Below are 19,109 nucleotides of genomic sequence, written 5' to 3'. Positions count from 1 at the left end.
TGTGTATTTCCACTATAAAATAGCCCTATATATTTGTTTATTGCTTCGCAATAGGGATTTATATACTTGGCATCTGGTTTAACTTATTACTTGCCATTCTTATGGAATGTAGAGCACCGTGACTGAATAGCTGGGTTTTTGTTTGAGCCTATTCAAGGAGAGGCAGGGGTATGTATGATTGGACATAAATCTTTTTACACTAATGATGGTTGATTTTCTTTTTATACCCATTGTTTGGGTTATAATGAGTTTATTTCTACTTTTGATCCATCCTTATTGGACTTCAATGAAATTGCAAGTTTGTTTGCACAAACGAGTTTCTATATCCAGATTGATGGCAATTTGAGAGAGTTCGCCACTGCAATGTTGGTATTTTTCTTTTACATGTTCTCCTTTTACAAAATTTCAAATTGTAATGTTACAAGAGAACAACTTTCACTTGTTGGTGATATTTCCATTGTAACGACCCAACTTTTCCGGACTAAGCTGAGGTCACTACCAAATACCAAAACTCGACCATTCAACGTAAAATTTAAAACGGACCAGATACGATTCATTAAAACAGTATAAACCTTACAAAAGACAGTTTCGGGCCCTATTTTAAATAATTTAAAAAGTCACAAGATAAAATGTCAAGTCACCAGTCCAAAAATCACAATCAAAATACTCTGACAAAATACATAGCGGAAGCGAAAGAAAATCAGACGCGTCCATATGGCCTTCACGCATCCTTCCTGCCTCTCGTCGGTCTGCCTCTCGCTGTACCCCTACCTGAAAAGTTAAAGAAGGGAAAGGGTGAGTATAAACATACCCAGTAAGGGACCCACTACTGGGCCCATTAGGGAACAACAGTTAACTTCCTATTCGGGGGTACCCTACATAACAGTCTAGTGGTTCCGTAGAACGCACATATCAGTCTAGTGCTCCCGAAGGATGCACATATCAGTCTAGTGCTTCCGAAGGATGCACATATCAGTCTAGTGCTCCCGAAGGATGCACATATCAGTCTAGTGCTCCCGAAGGATGCACATATCAGTCTAGTGCTCCCGAAGGATGCACATATCAGTCTAGTGCTCCCGAAGGATGCACATATCCGTCTAGTGCTCCCGAAGGATGCACATATCAGTCTAGTGCTCCCGAAGGATGCACATATCCGTCTAGTGCTCCCGAAGGATACACATATCAGTCTAGTGCTCCCGAAGGATGCACATATCAGTCTAGTGCTCCCGAAGGATGCACATATCAGTCTAGTGCCCCCGAAGGATGCACATATCCGTAAGGCACACTACCCCATAGATGAAGCTAACCGTTATCCCTCAGTCCAAACTAAACTGTCTACATCAGCCACATCCCAACAACATTCATATCACAGTCCCACCATAGGCTTTGTCAGTCAGATAGTATAGGTTTAAACATCTACACCCTCGGTTGCTTTATGCATTACCGATTTGCACGCCCAATAGGGAAACCCTAGGTCCAATCGACTAACCAACCAAAACCGGACTCACTGCCCTTCCCCGTCCAAATTCCATGAACCACATCCAGACCAGTGCTTTACTACATAATAAACCGTAACTTTAAGGTCCATCAACATATAATTTCAATCCACAAATAGCAGTCACAGTATATTTTCATCAGACAAAATATAATATCAGTACTTAACAGTCAACACGCATACAGATATTCAGTACAGTCACTAACGTGTAATCCCCTGTGGATTACTACGGTTTTAACCTGGACTCGGGGTCCAGTAGTAGGAAAACCCTTACCTGAAACTCGGTTATGCCCCTCGATCGAAAATCCACGCTCGACAGATTTACCTAACGAAACACGAAAGTTTAGTTGATGACTTTAGTAGCAGTTGTTTTAAAAGGTCATCCGCTGACTTACCCAAGGAAAAGAAGCTAACTCCAACCAGGTCTGCCGCGGAACCCGAGAACTTAATCGTCAACTCTGCACTACCTTCAAGGGAGAAAAGTAGGGCCACATCTTAATCTAACATTCCAACTCGAATCGGACGAGGTAACATTAGGGAATTCATCAAAACAATCCTTACCGAAGACTCAACGTGAACCGAAGTGGAGGAAGGAAGGCCTAGGTGGCTCGGCTCGGCTCGGCTCGGCTCGGCTCGGCTTGGCTTGGTTCTCGGCTCGGCTCGGCTCGGCTCGGCTTGGTTCGGCTCGCGGCTCGGCTCACTCGGCTCGCGGCTCAGCTCACTCGGCTCGCGGCTCGGCTCACTCGACTCGCGGCTCGGCTCAGTGCGGCTCGCGGCTCGGCTCACTCGGCTCGCTCGGCTCGCTCGGCTCGGCTCACTCGAATCGGATCCGTGGCTCGGGTCGGGTTGCTCGAATCGGATCCGTGGCTCGGGTCTGGTTTCACGACCACCTTGGCTGCGCGCGACGACGGACAACTTCAACACGGCGATGGCGGCGACGGCGCTCCCCTCTGTGTTCTGCCGGCGTCGGAAACAAGAGATGAGAACGGAGAGGCTGCCGGCGGTTGGAAGCGAGTCGGGATTGGATGGAGGCCGCGGCGGAATCCGCTTCGACGTTCGTGGACGGAGGCGGAGATGAAGACGGAAGAGAGAAACGGAGACGGAGAGGAAGAGATGGTGGCGGCGTCGGCTTCGTGAAGGCAGACGGGCTGCCAGGCGAAGAACGGAGGAAGAAGAAATGGATGGCGGCGGCTGCGGGAGAGAAAACGAAGATGGAGGGGGCTGGGTAGGCGGCGCGCGGTAGGGTTTGGATTTTTAAAAAAAATTTATTATATATATATATATATAATTCTTAATAATTATATAATATTAATAATTTAAATTAAATAATAATATATATATTAAATATAAATAATAATAATAATAATAAAGTAATAATAATATATAAAAAAAATAATATTATTAAATAATTAATAATTTATTTTATGGTTTTAGAAATAACAATATTTCTATAATATTAATTTATAATAATATTTATAATATTAATATTATAACCAATAAGATAAACATTAATAATAATAATATAATTAATATTATATTATTATTATATCAAACTTGCATTTTACATAAGACGAGAAAAATTTTTACCTTAAATTTTCGGGGCGTTACATTCTTCCCTCCTTAGGGAACTTTCGTCCTCGAAAGTTTTACCCCTCGAACAGTTCGGGATAACGGGACCTCATGTCATCTTCTCGCTCCCACGTAGCCTCTTCTATCCGGTGATTCCGCCATAAGACTTTAACTAGAGGGATTTCCTTATTCCTCAACGTTTTCACTTCTCTAGCCAGTATCTCAACGGGCTGTTCGGTGTAGCTCAAGTTTTCATCAATTTCCAGTGGCTCGTAATCCACTACATGGGATGGATCTGGCACGTACTTCCTCAACATGGAGACATGGAAAACATCATGAACTGTCGAGAGTGATGGAGGCAACGCCAAGCGATAAGCTACAGGGCCAATCCGCTCCAGAATCTCAAATGGCCCAACAAAACGGGGACTCAACTTTCCCCTCCTTTCAAAACGCAAGACACCTTTCATAGGTGCTACCTTTAAGAACACCTTATCCCCTATCTCAAACTCAAGGTCCTTCCGCCTCACATCTGCATAACTCTTCTGCCTACTCTGAGCGGTATGCATGCGTGATCTAATCTTCTGTATCGCTTCGTTAGTAGACTGAACTAACTCAGGACCCATCAATCTCTGCTCACCTACCTCATCCCAGCAAACCGGGGATCTACAACATTTGCCGTACAGGGCCTCAAACGGTGCCATGCCAATAGTAGCCTGATAACTGTTATTATAAGCAAATTCCATCAGATGTAAGTGGGAGTCCCAGCTACCTGGAAATTCCAATGCACACGCTCGCAACATATCCTCTAAAACCTGGTTCAGACGCTCAGTCTGACCGTCAGTCTGTGGATGGAAAGCCGTACTAAAGTCCAACCTCGTGCCCATAGCAGTCTGCAAACCCTTCCAAAATTTGGAAGTGAAACGGGCATCTCTGTCAGAAACAATCGACACTGGCACTCCGTGCAATCTCACTATCTCAGACATGTACAACTGTGCCCACGTACTAGCAGTATAGGTGGATTTACCCGGAACGAAGTGCGCTGATTTAGTAAGTCTGTCCACCACAACCCAGATCACTGTAAAACCCCTCAGAGTTCTCGGTAGCCCTGTAATAAAATCCATGGACACGTTCTCCCACTTCCATTCCGGTATACTCAAGGGTTGTAATAAACCCGCTGGTTTCTGCCTTGGTGCTTTAATCTGCTGACACACCAAGCATTTACTAACAAATTCTGCTACTTCTCTCTTCATGTTACGCCACCAATAAACCCGCTTCAGGTCCTGATACATCTTCGTACTACCTGGGTGCATGGAAAATGGGGAACTGTGCGCCTCAGATAATAATTCTGTCTTAACCGCACTATCTGACGGAACACAGAGGCGTCTCTCAAACAACAGCCCACCATCAGAGGATAACGAGAACTCAGCCGTTTGCCCTGCCTCTGCTAGGCCACGTTTCTCAACCAGATAAGGATCGTTATTCTGAGCATCAATGATCTTCTGCCTCAAAGTCGGCTGTACCGTCAACTGGGCTAACTGCATAGTAACTGTCCCCACTGACACTGCAATCTCAGCCCGCTCGAAATCCCGATGCAATGGGGCCTGCCGGGTAATAAGTGCTGCAAAATGGGACACCTTCCTACTAAGAGCATCAGCTACCACATTTGCCTTGCCTGGATGATACAGTATCTCACAATCGTAATCCTTCACTAACTCAAGCCACCTTCGCTGTCTCATATTCAATTCTTTCTGAGTAAAGAAGTATTTCAAGCTCTTATGATCCGTGAATATTTGTATCTTTTCACCATATAAATAATGCCTCCATATCTTCAAAGCAAAAACCACTGCTGCCAACTCTAGACATGTGTAGGGTAGTTCTGCTCATGACTCTTCAACTGACGAGACGCATAAGCGACCACCTTACCCTGCTGCATCAAAACACAACCCAGACCCTTCTTGGAAGCATCACTATAGATCACGAAATTGCCAGAACCATCAGGTACCGTGAGAACTGGTGCGGTAACTAGCTTCTGTTTAAGGGTCTGGAAACTGTCCTCACATGCCTTGCTCCAAACAAAAGGAACTCCCTTTCTGGTCAACTGAGTAAGAGGAGTAGCTATACGAGAAAAGTTCTCCACAAACCGTCGATAATAGCCTGCTAAACCCAGAAAGCTACGAACCTCACTGACTGTGGAAGGTCGGGTCCAACCAGTGACTGCCTCTATCTTAGCTGGATCTACAGAGACTCCAGCCTTAGAAACCACGTGGCCCAGAAAGGACACCTGCTTCAGCCAAAACTCACACTTCGAGAACTTTGCGTATAATTTATTATCCCGAAGTGTTTGCAAAACCATGTGTAAATGCTCCTCGTGTTCGGCCTCCGTCTTGGAGTATATCAAGATATCGTCGATAAACACAATCACAAAAGTGTCTAGAAACTCCCTAAACACTCTGTTCATCAAGTCCATAAACACTGCCGGAGCATTCGTCAAACCAAAAGACATCACAATAAACTCGTAGTGTCCATATCTGGAACGAAATGCTATCTTCGGTACATCCTCATCCTTAATTCTCAGCTGATGGTACCCCGACCGAAGATCAATCTTAGAGAACACTGTGGCTCCCTGTAACTGGTCAAATAGATCGTCAATCCTGGGCAAGGGATACCTGTTCTTTACGGTTACTTTGTTCAACTCCCTATAGTCAATGCACAGACGCATCGATCCGTCCTTCTTCTTAACGAATAAGACTGGCGCACCCCAAGGTGACACGCTCGGTCGAATGAATCCCTTATCAAGCAATTCCTGTAACTGTACCTTCAGTTCTTTCAGTTCTGCGGGGGCCATTCTGTAAGGGGCTCTGGATATAGGAACCGTGCCCGGCTCCAACTCTATGGCAAACTCAACCTCTCTGTGCGGAGGTAACCCTGGAAGTTCCTCAGGAAAAACGTCCGGATAGTCCCTCACTACTGGTTCTGACGACAGGGATACATCCGCCTCTCTAGTATCCACCACACTCGCTAAGATACCCCAAGTACCCTGACTGAGCAGTTTACTGGCCCTGATGGCTGAGATTACCTGAGGCAACGACTTTGACCCTCCTCCCTTAAATTTAAAACTGGCCAACGAGGGAGGGTTAAACGTTACCTCCTTACGTGAACAATCTATGCTGGCGTGGTTAGCGGCCAGCCAATCCATACCCAGGATTACATCAAAGTCCAGCATATCCAGAACTATCAGCGTTACCTCAATCACATGGCCTGCTATCTCAATCTGACATGCCTTCACCTTTTCCTTCGACAACATACATTCCCCGGAAGGAGTAGATACTGACAGAACATGGTGTAAGGGCTCTACCTCTAAGCGGGCATGCGACACAAATGCGGAAGAGATAAAAGAATGTGACGAACCCGAATCAAACAAAACTAAGGCATAATGCCCCAACACTGGGAGCGTACCTGTCACTACTGTGCCTGCCTTCTCGGCCTCAGTCCTGTTGGTAGCAAAGACCCTACCCTGATGTGGAGCACCTGCTCCCTGATTCTGCGCGATCCCCGTGACTCTCAACGGGCATCTATCAGCTGTATGACCCTCTTGCCTGCACTTAAAGCAGGTCCTGGTCCCGAATAAGCAACGGCCCAAATGGTGCTTCCCACAAGTGGTACACAACGGCTTCCCTCTGGCAGCCTCCCCTGCCTCAAAAGTTTTCTGCTGGAAGCTGCGAAACTCACCACCTGGTCTGAAATTCCGCTGTGGTACTGGAACAGGCTGCTGCTCAGCCTTCCTCTTCTGTCCCGACGTCGAACCTCTACCAGCGGTCTTAGACGAGTTGGCCCTCTCCTGTAAACTGAGATCCACTGCCAGGCGCAGTGCATCGGCATGAGTAGCGGGTCTGAAAGCTCGGACCAAACCCTGAATGTCCAGTCTGAGGCCTCTAACAAACTTATCAGCTCTGGCCGCCTCGGTCGCTATCATCTCGGGAGCGAAGCGGGATAACATGTCAAACTCCGCATCATACTGCTCCACTGTCATGTCACCCTGCTCTAAGTTCAGAAACTTCTGCCGCTTGGCATCTCTCAAACTGGCAGAGAAGAATTTCGCATAGAAACTCTCCTTGAACTGCTGCCACGTGATCTGACTCACATCACCACCTAGCATCCTCTCTGTAGTCTCCCACCATGCAGTACCTCTGTCAGTCAACATAAAAACAGCACACTGAACTTTCTGATCCTCAGGGCATTTCATGTAACGGAATATGGTCTCCAAGGACGATAGCCACATCTGAGCTCTGGTGGGGTCCTCCAAAGACCCATCAAACGTCGTGGGATTATACTTCCTGAAATCCCTCAGGTGCTTAGCCTCTGCCGACAACTGATCCGGCACAAACTGGGGCGCAACTGGTACCGGAGCCGGAGCTGGAGCAGGAACTAGTGCTGGAGCTGGCGCTGGAGCTGGCGCCGGAGTTGGCGAGGCAGGCTTCTGCTGCTCTCGCATTTGCATAATCATATCTCTAAACCTCTGCTCCATGGCGGCTAGGTCCGCATGAGTAACTGGCGCAGCCGGGTCAGGGGCTTGGGCTACAGGCTGCACCTCAGGCTGAACGCGTCCTGCTCCCCTTCCTCGGCCTCCTCGGCCACCCCTTCGTGCACCTCTCCTTGGTGGCATTTCCCTAACAACCACCAACGATTCCTTTAGTCACAATTGGTAATTGAATTTGCAGTTTAACTTAGGTAAGGTAATGCATGTAGAGTTATACATATACTTTCATGAAGCGTACCTGACGAGCGGCAAGGATCGTTTCAGCCATAAGGACACAAAACACAGACTCACATTATAAGTCAGTCTACAGAACCTAAAACTTAGGCTCTGATACCAACTGTAACGACCCAACTTTTCCGGACTAAGCTGAGGTCACTACCAAATACCAAAACTCGACCATTCAACGTAAAATTTAAAACGGACCAGATACGATTCATTAAAACAGTATAAACCTTACAAAAGAGAGTTTCGGGCCCTATTTTAAATAATTTAAAAAGTCACAAGATAAAATGTCAAGTCACCAGTCCAAAAATCACAATCAAAATACTCTGACAAAATACATAGCGGAAGCGAAAGAAAATCAGACGCGTCCATATGGCCTTCACGCATCCTTCCTGCCTCTCGCTGTACCCCTACCTGAAAAGTTAAAGAAGGGAAAGGGTGAGTATCAACATACCCAGTAAGGGACCCACTACTGGGCCCATTAGGGAACAACAGTTAACTTCCTATTCGGGGGTACCCTACATAACAGTCTAGTGGTTCCGTAGAACGCACATATCAGTCTAGTGCTCCCGAAGGATGCACATATCAGTCTAGTGCTCCCGAAGGATGCACATATCAGTCTAGTGCTCCCGAAGGATGCACATATCAGTCTAGTGCTCCCGAAGGATGCACATATCAGTCTAGTGCTCCCGAAGGATGCACATATCAGTCTAGTGCTCCCGAAGGATGCACATATCAGTCTAGTGCTCCCGAAGGATGCACATATCAGTCTAGTGCTCCCGAAGGATGCACATATCAGTCTAGTGCTCCCGAAGGATGCACATATCCGTCTAGTGCTCCCGAAGGATGCACATATCAGTCTAGTGCTCCCGAAGGATACACATATCAGTCTAGTGCTCCCGAAGGATGCACATATCAGTCTAGTGCCCCCGAAGGATGCACGTATCAGTCTAGTGCCCCCGAAGGATGCACATATCCGTAAGGCACACTACCCCATAGATGAAGCTAACCGTTATCCCTCAGTCCAAACTAAACTGTCTACATCAGCCACATCCCAACAACATTCATATCACAGTCCCACCATAGGCTTTGTCAGTCAGATAGTATAGGTTTAAACATCTACACCCTCGGTTGCTTTATGCATTACCGATTTGCACGCCCAATAGGGAAACCCTAGGTCCAATCGACTAACCAACCAAAACCGGACTCACTGCCCTTCCCCGTCCAAATTCCATGAACCACATCCAGACCAGTGCTTTACTACATAATAAACCGTAACTTTAAGGTCCATCAACATATAATTTCAATCCACAAATAGCAGTCACAGTATATTTTCATCAGACAAAATATAATATCAGTACTTAACAGTCAACACGCATACAGATATTCAGTACAGTCACTAACGTGTAATCCCCTGTGGATTACTACGGTTTTAACCTAGACTCGGGGTCCAGTAGTAGGAAAACCCTTACCTGAAACTCGGTTATGCCCCTCGATCGAAAATCCACGCTCGACAGATTTACCTAACGAAACACAAAAGTTTAGTTGATGACTTTAGTAGCAGTTGTTTTAAAAGGTCATCCGCTGACTTACCCAAGGAAAAGAAGCTAACTCCAACCAGGTCTGCCGCGGAACCCGAGAACTTAATCGTCAACTCTGCACTACCTTCAAGGGAGAAAAGTAGGGCCACATCTTAATCTAACATTCAAACTCGAATCGGACGAGGTAACATTAAGGAATTCATCAAAACAATCCTTACCGAAGACTCACCGTGAACCGAAGTGGAGGAAGGAAGGCCTAGGTTGCTCGGCTCGGCTCGGCTCGGCTCGGCTCGGCTTGGTTCTCGACTCGGCTCGGCTCGGCTCGGCTTGGTTCGGCTCGCGGCTCGGCTCACTCGGCTCGCGGCTCGGCTCACTCGGCTCGCGGCTCGGCTCAGTGCGGCTCGCGGCTCGGCTCACTCGGCTCGCGGCTCGGCTCACTCGGCTCGCTCGGCTCGGCTCACTCGAATCGGATCCGTGGCTCGGGTCGGGTTGCTCGAATCGGATCCGTGGCTCGGGTCTGGTTTCACGACCACCTTGGCTGCGCGCGACGACGGACAACTTCAACACGGCGATGGCGGCGACGGCGCTCCCCTCTGTGTTCTGCCGGCGTCGGAAACAAGAGATGAGAACGGAGAGGCTGCCGGCGGTTGGAAGCGAGTCGGGATTGGATGGAGGCCGCGGCGGAATCCGCTTCGACGTTCGTGGACGGAGGCGGAGATGAAGACGGAAGAGAGAAACGGAGACGGAGAGGAAGAGATGGTGGCGGCGTCGGCTTCGTGAAGGTAGACGGGCTGCCAGGCGAAGAACGGAGGAAGAAGAAATGGATGGCGGCGGCTGCGGGAGAGAAAACGAAGATGGAGGGGGCTGGGTAGGCGGCGCGCGGTAGGGTTTGGATTTTTAAAAAAAATTTATTATATATATATATATATATATATATAATTCTTAATAATTATATAATATTAATAATTTAAATTAAATAATAATATATATATTAAATATAAATAATAATAATAATAATAAAGTAATAATAATAATATATAAAAAAATAATAATATTAAATAATTAATAGTTTATTTTATGGTTTTAGAAATAACAATATTTCTATAATATTAATTTATAATAATATTTATAATATTAATATTATAACCAATAAGATAAACATTAATAATAATAATATAATTAATATTATATTATTATTATATCAAACTTGCATTTTACATAAGACGAGAAAAATTTTTACCTTAAATTTTCGGGGCGTTACATCCATAGTTCAAGTTATGTACTTTTTCTTGTGTATAAAAGTGAAGGTAGAAAACATGATTATTGAAAATGTTCTTTTTTAATCTTGTCTTATGTTCTTCTTTTCCACTTTTGTGGTATGAATTTTTCTTCAAATTCACACAATAATGTTCATTGCAGATTAGGTAGATTTTATTTTCTCATCATTGCCACATTCTATTAGTCAAGAATATCACGTTCTATTGCTATGTGGTAATATTTACTTGAGTTATTAATGGTCATAAGTGGAATATAAAGTTTCATATTGATTTAAAAGAATGTACAGAGGTAAATGCATAGTTATGTTCTGTGTAAGTTTAATATCAACTTCATTTTATTTTAACTTGGAATTGGAAGAAGAACTAGAAGGGTTTTGACATAGATGTGAAGAAGTTGGAACAATTGGATTATTTTGATAGTATTACATTTTGTAAAGTATATATTGTGATGGGGTTTGATTACTACTCTGCCCATGTTTTATCCATCTTTTACTTTATTTTTCATGGCAAATAAAGGATGAAATACTAGTCATAAAAGATTTATTTTTAAATTTTTTATTTAATTTTATGGAGATAGAGGGCCTAGAAGGTGTTTGATAAAATGTGTGAATAGAGAAAAAGGTGAAAAATAGTGAAGAACAAGACTTGGTTATTGTCGTTGTGCTCCACACTCTTCAATAGTATCAAATGGTACAGTTTACTTCTTCACAGGGAATTATATTGAATAGTATCAGATGGACGCATGTTTGTACTTGACGTCCTTGTTCGTTGTTGCTCTTTCATATATTACCAGGACTCTTCTTTGTTTAATACTTGTTTTCTTTGAGTAGTTTCAAAGTTTAACTAACTTCTTTTCTGCTTGAATCGATAGTGATGGACGTGTCTAACATAAAAATAGGTCGTTGATAATGTAAGTACTTTCCATATTGTTTAATTTTTTTTGTGTTAGACTTTCTTATGATTATTGAATATATGTGGCCCTATCTTCATAAGGTTTATCTGTTTCATCAGCAGTATCCATTCTTAAGTCATTCTATCAACTTTTTTGTTGGTTAACTATGTTAATTCCACCTGTCATGCTGCCACATATTTTATTTGCCCTTTCCTTTACTTTTTTATTTCCCCCTCTTTTTGTAGCTTCTCCATTTCTTATGCATTTGTTTATAGTTTTTTTTTTTTGTTTTTTCTTGACACAGATAATATGCAAAACAACAAGAAATATTACCTAACCTATAAATGCAGAGCAAATTCCCAAATTTAAGATCGATTCTGTTGAATTTGAAACACTCACACTAGGGTCCTTGCCGCCAACTTTTCAAGGTACTAATGTGATTCAACCCTTCTTAGTTCAATATAAGGCATGGTTGTAATATAGTAAACCTCTATAAGGCATGTTGAAAATTGGAATCACTTTTTTATTGTGTCCACTTGAGATTATGTTGAAAATGAATAATTGAAAAACAAGCAATGTTGATATTAGTTAGATTCCATCTAAATACCATTGAAAATCTCTAGATTACTCTACAAAGTTCATTCACAGAGAGTATAGCCATTGATGTGATTTAAAGGCATTATTTTTCATTTTGATCTTTTGATTATTATGAATTTCAACCTTCGATTCTTAATTATCATTGAAAATCTCTAGATTACTCTACAACCTTCCATTCTGAATACCATTGAAAATCTCTAGATTACTCTACAAAGTTCATTCATTATGGTTGTTGGAGAATAGAAATTGTGATTTTATTTGTGTAGTATGATCAGCTTACTCTTAATAGTTGTTAGTTGATTTCTTTGACTGAATAAGTTTTGAACATACTTTGTTGTTGTGATATTATCTACTTCTTGTAGATTGGCTCTGCTGTTAGTGGTACTTATTTTAGCTCATGAATTGGAGGTAGTAGAGGATGCAGAATGCAAGTTTATTTGAAGCCAAGTTTCATTCAAGGTCATTGAGTTGGGTTGATAGAAGTAATGTTTTGTATATGACAATATTGAACAAGTATGTAAAGTTTTCAAAATGTTGATACATATATGGTAAAATGTTAATATATGTTAAAGTTTTGGAATTGTTCTAGTGCATATTTATGTTTGAGTTTTAAAACTATATTTGATGTATATTTATCGTTTATATGTAGTTGAATTCTTGGACCAATGGGAGCATAATATAGGAACAATAATATAAATAAATTACAATTAAAAAAATGGAAAATTTCTTGACGGTTTGTAAATATCATAAACAACGAAATTCTTGATGGTTCCAAAATGTCATTAAAAAGCATACTCTTGACGGCTCCCAAATGTCATGAAAAATAATACTTTTGACGGTTACAAAATGTCATAAACAATCACTTTCTTGACGGTTATTAAATGTCATGAAAAATCATTCTTGACGGTTTTAAAATGTCATGAATATTCGTATTGTTGACGGTTTTTGTCATTCATAGTGACATTCTTGACGGTTCTAAACTGACATTAAAACTTATAATCTTGACGGTTCTAATCTGTCATGAATAATTGAATACTTGACGGTTATAAACTGTCAACGTTAACAATTCTTGACGTTTTTTACAACTGTCAAGAAAATTGCCTTTCTTGACACTGGATTCAACGACGGTTTTAAAACCGTCAAGAAAAATCATTCTTGACAGTTTAAAACCGTCAAGAGAGTCAGTTTCTGTAGTAGTGCATGTAATTAATGAAAATTTCATAAATCATCATAAAATATTAGAACATGCCTGCTTATAAATTTTACACAAAGCTCGAACTTTACTCACCTCTTTCGTGGAAAATTGTAGTTCTTAAAACAAAACTTCATACTAATTCATGCTTTGCTTAAAATATTGTGGTTTAAATACTTTCCAAACATTTAATATCTACGTGCTAGCATAAATTTCTTTAAGAAATCTAGTCTCCAAATGTATACTTGAAAATAGTCATGAAATTCAAATACCTTTCATGGCTTCGTAAATAAACATTTATCGCATTCAATCATAATAACAGTTATGGAAAATATTTCAAAGTTGGTTTTGTCACTCACAGTCTTGGGCTAGATCCTTGGTCTATAAGCTCGGTTTAATTCTTCTCGGCCTGCCAACAACCCAACCGAGTATTAAAACCCTAAACATTCTGGTTTCCTAAAGATATACATAACATGTCGCACCAAAGATGACGCTCACGAAAACAAAGCTTAAGAAATAAAATCCTATTTCAACAATTCTCTAAAATTTCCAGATTTCTAACATAAACTTCAAAGGACTATAACTTTCTCAATACTTAACCAAAATGAGTGTTCTTTATATCAAACTCTTCATTTTGAGATCCTCTAAAACTTACCTGAAGACATATAAATCTGATTCCCCGTGCATAAACACATATAACCCTCAAAACAGAACCACTTCCAGAATTGCGCGCACACGACCTCTTTAACTTGTTCCTACAATTTAACCAATTTTTAGTCGTTTTTGGTTTACAATTTCTTCATGAACGTTGTAGTAAATTGAACAAGCTTTCCAACCATACCAAATAGAGATTCTAACTCCACCGATACACTCTGAAATACAAGAAAAACCAGAGACCTCCTGATTTCGAGTGAAAACCAACTGCCCTGTTTTCTTCATCAAAAAGCACCAAATGAATATCCGAATTTGCTCCAACGTTCTTCATAAAGTTTGTTTAAAAATGAGTTAACTTTCAGTAAATGTAAATCTCACCTCTTAATTCCTTTTGAAGAGTTCAAACCGAATTAAAAACCAGTGATGTGCAGAATGAACTTAAATTCAGCCATTGATACACTTTGCTTGAGTTCTCCTCCTCTTCTTCAACCTAAAAATTTTAGTAAAATTTCTCTTCTTCTTCCAAACTCTCTCTTAGAAGTTCTCTGCAAATTGAAGAAGGAAAAAGAAAAAAAAATAAAGGGATCTTGGATGTCTTCAAACTCTTGGCGGTGAAGGGAAGAGAAGAAGAAGAAGAAAAGAGAAAATGAAATTTTCTTCTCCTTTTCTTCTTTTTGTCCTTTCTTTTCTTTCTTTTCTTTAATTAATTTAATAAAACTATTTAATATATAAATATATATATTTATATTTACACTTAATTTCCATTTTCTTTTTCTTTTTTTTCCACATTTAAAGAAATTAAACCAAGAAAATATCGGGTTTACAACGAATATCATAAAATAGGAGACCACATTGATCCAAACTAGAGTGTATGAACTAAAGATACTAGCTATGGGATTAAATATTTCAAAAGGGTTTCTCAACGTAACAGTTTACGAAAGAATGAACCAATTGTAGACATTTCCTAAAATTTATGAAGGGAATGACTGGCAAGTTTCGAGATCTTTTGTTCTAGGAGCGTCCATAGAATTTCAATAGATTCCATATAGGATGCGTGTAACAACATTTCACACTCAATTTATTTTACAATGTTTGAGCATAGAAAATAAAGATAAATTTGATATAGTACAGTAACGTGGTTACGTTTTACCCAAGATAATAACAACATTTTTAACAATAAAAAGTGAATTTACAAACGTTTCGTTGTTAATTTTAAAATGTGTTTAGCATACTGTCATAATAATAAGAATCAATATGTCAAAGGAAAAATCACAAGACATGTAACACAAAATATAGACAATCTTTGCTTGTTAAATTTCAAAACTTCCTACGCGAAATCTCTCTTTCCTTACCACGAACAATTTAACTTCAACAACAGTTTATTTCTTCAAGAAATGTGATAATATCTACATAAAACTAAACTGATCATTATTTTCAAGGTTGCAATATGGACTCTTTTTTTTTTTTCTTTTTCTTTTATTCGTTTTACTGTTTTAATGTCCTTCCCCTTCCTTTTTGCCTCACCAACTTAATAGTCTCAATTTATGCCAACGAAAGGTAACTTTACTCATTTCTTATTTTTCACAAACGTTTAAACAATAACGTCGAGAGTAAAAATTATAGTTTAAATATACACCATTCTTTACCAACACACGAGAAAACAACTTTTTTCTTTGCACAGACCCTATGTATATATATTCACTATTTCTATCACGTCCCAATCATACCAATACAAGACAAAAGGTATAAAGCCTCATATTCTTGTCTCTTCCTTTGTGTTTCAATCGACGCCTTGAAAATGGGCTCATCTCCAACACTTGCACTATCTTTGCTAATTTTCTTTTTATGTAACATACGTGCAATTCAAGGATCGATCTTCATCCAACCAGTAACTACAGTCGTAATCGTCAACCAAATTGAATACGACATTCCTGTCACCGTTCACTGCAAATCCAAGAACGATGACTTAGGAGTCCATGTCCTTCCGCTTGGACAAGGCTACTCGTTCAAGTTCAGACCCAACCTCGTGGGGACGACATTGTTTTTCTGCAGCTTCACATGGACTGGACAACACCAAATCTACTGGTTCAATATCTTTGACGACAAAAGGGATGCAGGAAAATGCACCACATGCAGATGGATCATTCATGAATATAGCATGTGCTTGCAAGACCCGAAAAACCCTGGCAAAGATATATGCTATAGCTACGGAGATAAGGAGCCAAGCATTGTGTAATGAAATATTTTGACATTATATATTTTGCATGCAGTTGTTTCCAAGTGTTTAAATTCCATCTCAGTCAACTATAATGAAATGATATAAAAAAAAAGTATATAAGTTCGCTCCTTCGCTCGAACTCTCCCTCTTTTGTGTTAAAAAATAGGCAATATCTATTCTATAATTCGTTGATTTCATCGTGCTATTCACATTGATTGAAGACCCCGAAGAAATTAAATCATCTTATATATAATTGAATCATTAGTTTTGGTCTACAGTCGAACACCATTCTCTACAGCTAGGCACCCATGTTCGACCATTACCCAGAAATGAATGAGGTGTTTTTGTAATTCTGCTTTATCGTCAACTGAAAACCTCGAGGGTCGACATATCTAACAATTGAATCGATGTAGGTTTAAATATGAAAGGATACCAAACTCAAATTTCTTCATATATTGATCGTTACAACTGGTTATACGATTAAACCTGTGCTGCAAAACTCGAGGGTCAATATATGTAACGATTGAACCCACGTAGACTTAAATATTTGAGGATATACCAAACTCGAATTTCTTTATAGAACAATCATGAAGGGCGGTTTGGTACCTCTTCTACTTAGATCGATAAACATGTAACTAGAGATGTTTCTTGAAAAATGTGAAAATTTTCGACGGCTGGACAATATAAAGTTGTTCAAAAGTCACTACAAACACTGTTACTTTATATATAGGTTTCAATGAAAAAGGTGACGAATATCATAAAATAGGAGACCACATTGATCCAAACTAGAGTGTATGAACTAAAGATACTAGCTATGGGATTAAATATTTCAAAAGGGTTTCTCAACGTAACACTTTACGAAAGAATGAACCAATTGTAGACATTTCCTAAAATTTATGAAGGGAATGACTGGCAAGTTTCGAGATCTTTTGTTCTCGGAGCGTCCATAGAATATCAATAGATTCCATATAGGATGCGTGTAACAACATTTCACACTCAATTTATTTTACAATGTTTGAGCATAGAAAATAAAGATAAATTTGATATAGTACAGTAACGTGGTTCCGTTTTACCCAAGATAATAACAACATTTTTAACAATAAAAAGTGAATTTACAAACGTTTCGTTGTTAATTTTAAAATGTGTTTAGCATACTGTCATAATAATAAGAATCAATATGTCAAAGGAAAAATCACAAGACATGTAACACAAAATATAGACAATCTTTGCTTGTTAAATTTCAAAACTTCCTACGCGAAATCTCTCTTTCCTTACCACGAACAATTTAACTTCAACAACAGTTTATTTCTTCAAGAAATGTGATAATATCTACATAAAACTAAACTGATCATTATTTTCAAGGTTGCAATATGGACTCTTTTTTTTTTTCTTTTTCTTTTATTCGTTTTACTGTTTTAATGTCCTTCCCCTTCCTTTTTGCCTCACCAACTTAATAGTCTCAATTTATGCCAACGAAAGGTAACTTTACTCATTTCTTATTTTTCACAAACGTTTAAACAATAACGTCGAGAGTAAAAATTATAGTTTAAATATACACCATTCTTTACCAACACACGAGAAAACAACTTTTTTCTTTGCACAGACCCTATGTATATATATTCACTATTTCTATCACGTCCCAATCATACCAATATAAGACAAAAGGTATAAAGCCTCATATTCTTGTCTCTTCCTTTGTGTTTCAACCGACGCCTTGAAAATGGGCTCATCTCCAACACTTGCACTATCTTTGCTAATTTTCTTTTTATGTAACATACGTGCAATTCAAGGATCGATCTTCATCCAACCAGTAACTACAGTCGTAATCGTCAACCAAATTGAATACGGCATTCCTGTCACCGTTCACTGCAAATCCAAGAACGATGACTTAGGAGTCCATGTCCTTCCGCTTGGACAAGGCTACTCGTTCAAGTTCAGACCCAACCTCGTGGGGACGACATTGTTTTTCTGCAGCTTCACATGGACTGGACAACACCAAATCTACTGGTTCAATATCTTTGACGACAAAAGGGATGCAGGAAAATGCACCACATGCAGATGGATCATTCATGAATATAACATGTGCTTGCAAGACCCGAAAAACCCTGGCAAAGATATATGCTATAACTACGGAGATAAGGAGCCAAGAATTGTGTAATGAAATATTTTGACATTATATATTTTGCATGCAGTTGTTTCCAAGTGTTTAAATTCCATCTCAGTCAACTATAATGAAATGATATAAAAAAAAGTATATAAGTTCGCTCCTTCGCTCGAACTCTCCCTCTTTTGTGTTAAAAAATAGGCAATATCTATTCTATAATTCGTTGATTTCATCGTGCTATTCACATTGATTGAAGACCCCGAAGAAATTAAATCATCTTATATATAATTGAATCATTAGTTTTGGTCTACAGTCGAACACCATTCTCTACAGCTAGGCACCCATGTTCGACCATTACCCAGAAATGAATGAGGTGTTTTTGTAATTCTGCTTTATCGTCAACTGAAAACCTCGAGGGTCGACATATCTAACAATTGAATCGATGTAGGTTTAAATATGAAAGGATACCAAACTCAAATTTCTTCATATATTGATCGTTACAACTGGTTATACGATTAAACCTGTGCTGCAAAACTCGAGGGTCAATATATGTAACGATTGAACCCACGTAGACTTAAATATTTGAGGATATACCAAACTCGAATTTCTTTATAGAACAATCATGAAGGGCGGTTTGGTACCTCTTCTACTTAGATCGATAAACATGTAACTAGAGATGTTTCTTTAAAAATGTGAAAATTTTCGACGGCTGGACAATATAAAGTTGTTCAAAAATCACTACAAACACTGTTACTTTATATATAGGTTTCAATGAAAAAGGTGACGAATATCATAAAATAGGAGACCACAT

General features: G+C 40.0%; 1 protein-coding gene across 16 annotated transcripts in view; it reads right to left on the bottom strand.

The window, feature by feature from the left end:
• Positions 1–19,109, bottom strand: part of LOC127149832 (uncharacterized) — a 50,300-nt gene that overhangs the window by 2,481 nt on the left and 28,710 nt on the right. For 7 of the 16 annotated variants that reach the window (XM_051085917.1, XM_051085933.1, XM_051085912.1 and 4 more), the window contains 2 exons: positions 13,682–13,731; positions 4,836–7,731 (listed from right to left, as the gene is read on the bottom strand). In XM_051085917.1, coding sequence (XP_050941874.1) covers positions 4,920–7,727 — 2,808 coding nt within the window. In that variant the 5' untranslated portion in view covers positions 7,728–7,731; positions 13,682–13,731 and the 3' untranslated portion in view covers positions 4,836–4,919. Of the gene's footprint in view, positions 1–4,835; positions 7,732–13,681; positions 14,078–14,163; positions 14,797–19,109 lie in introns of those variants that run through there. The other 9 variants (XM_051085921.1, XM_051085924.1, XM_051085918.1 and 6 more) reach the window with 9 other exon arrangements.

Source organism: Cucumis melo, chromosome 1 (assembly GCF_025177605.1).
Source record: "Cucumis melo cultivar AY chromosome 1, USDA_Cmelo_AY_1.0, whole genome shotgun sequence".
Taxonomy (NCBI): domain Eukaryota; kingdom Viridiplantae; phylum Streptophyta; class Magnoliopsida; order Cucurbitales; family Cucurbitaceae; genus Cucumis; species Cucumis melo.
The sequence above is the reverse complement of the archived record's forward strand: the minus strand, read 5'-3'. Positions and strand labels throughout refer to the sequence as shown.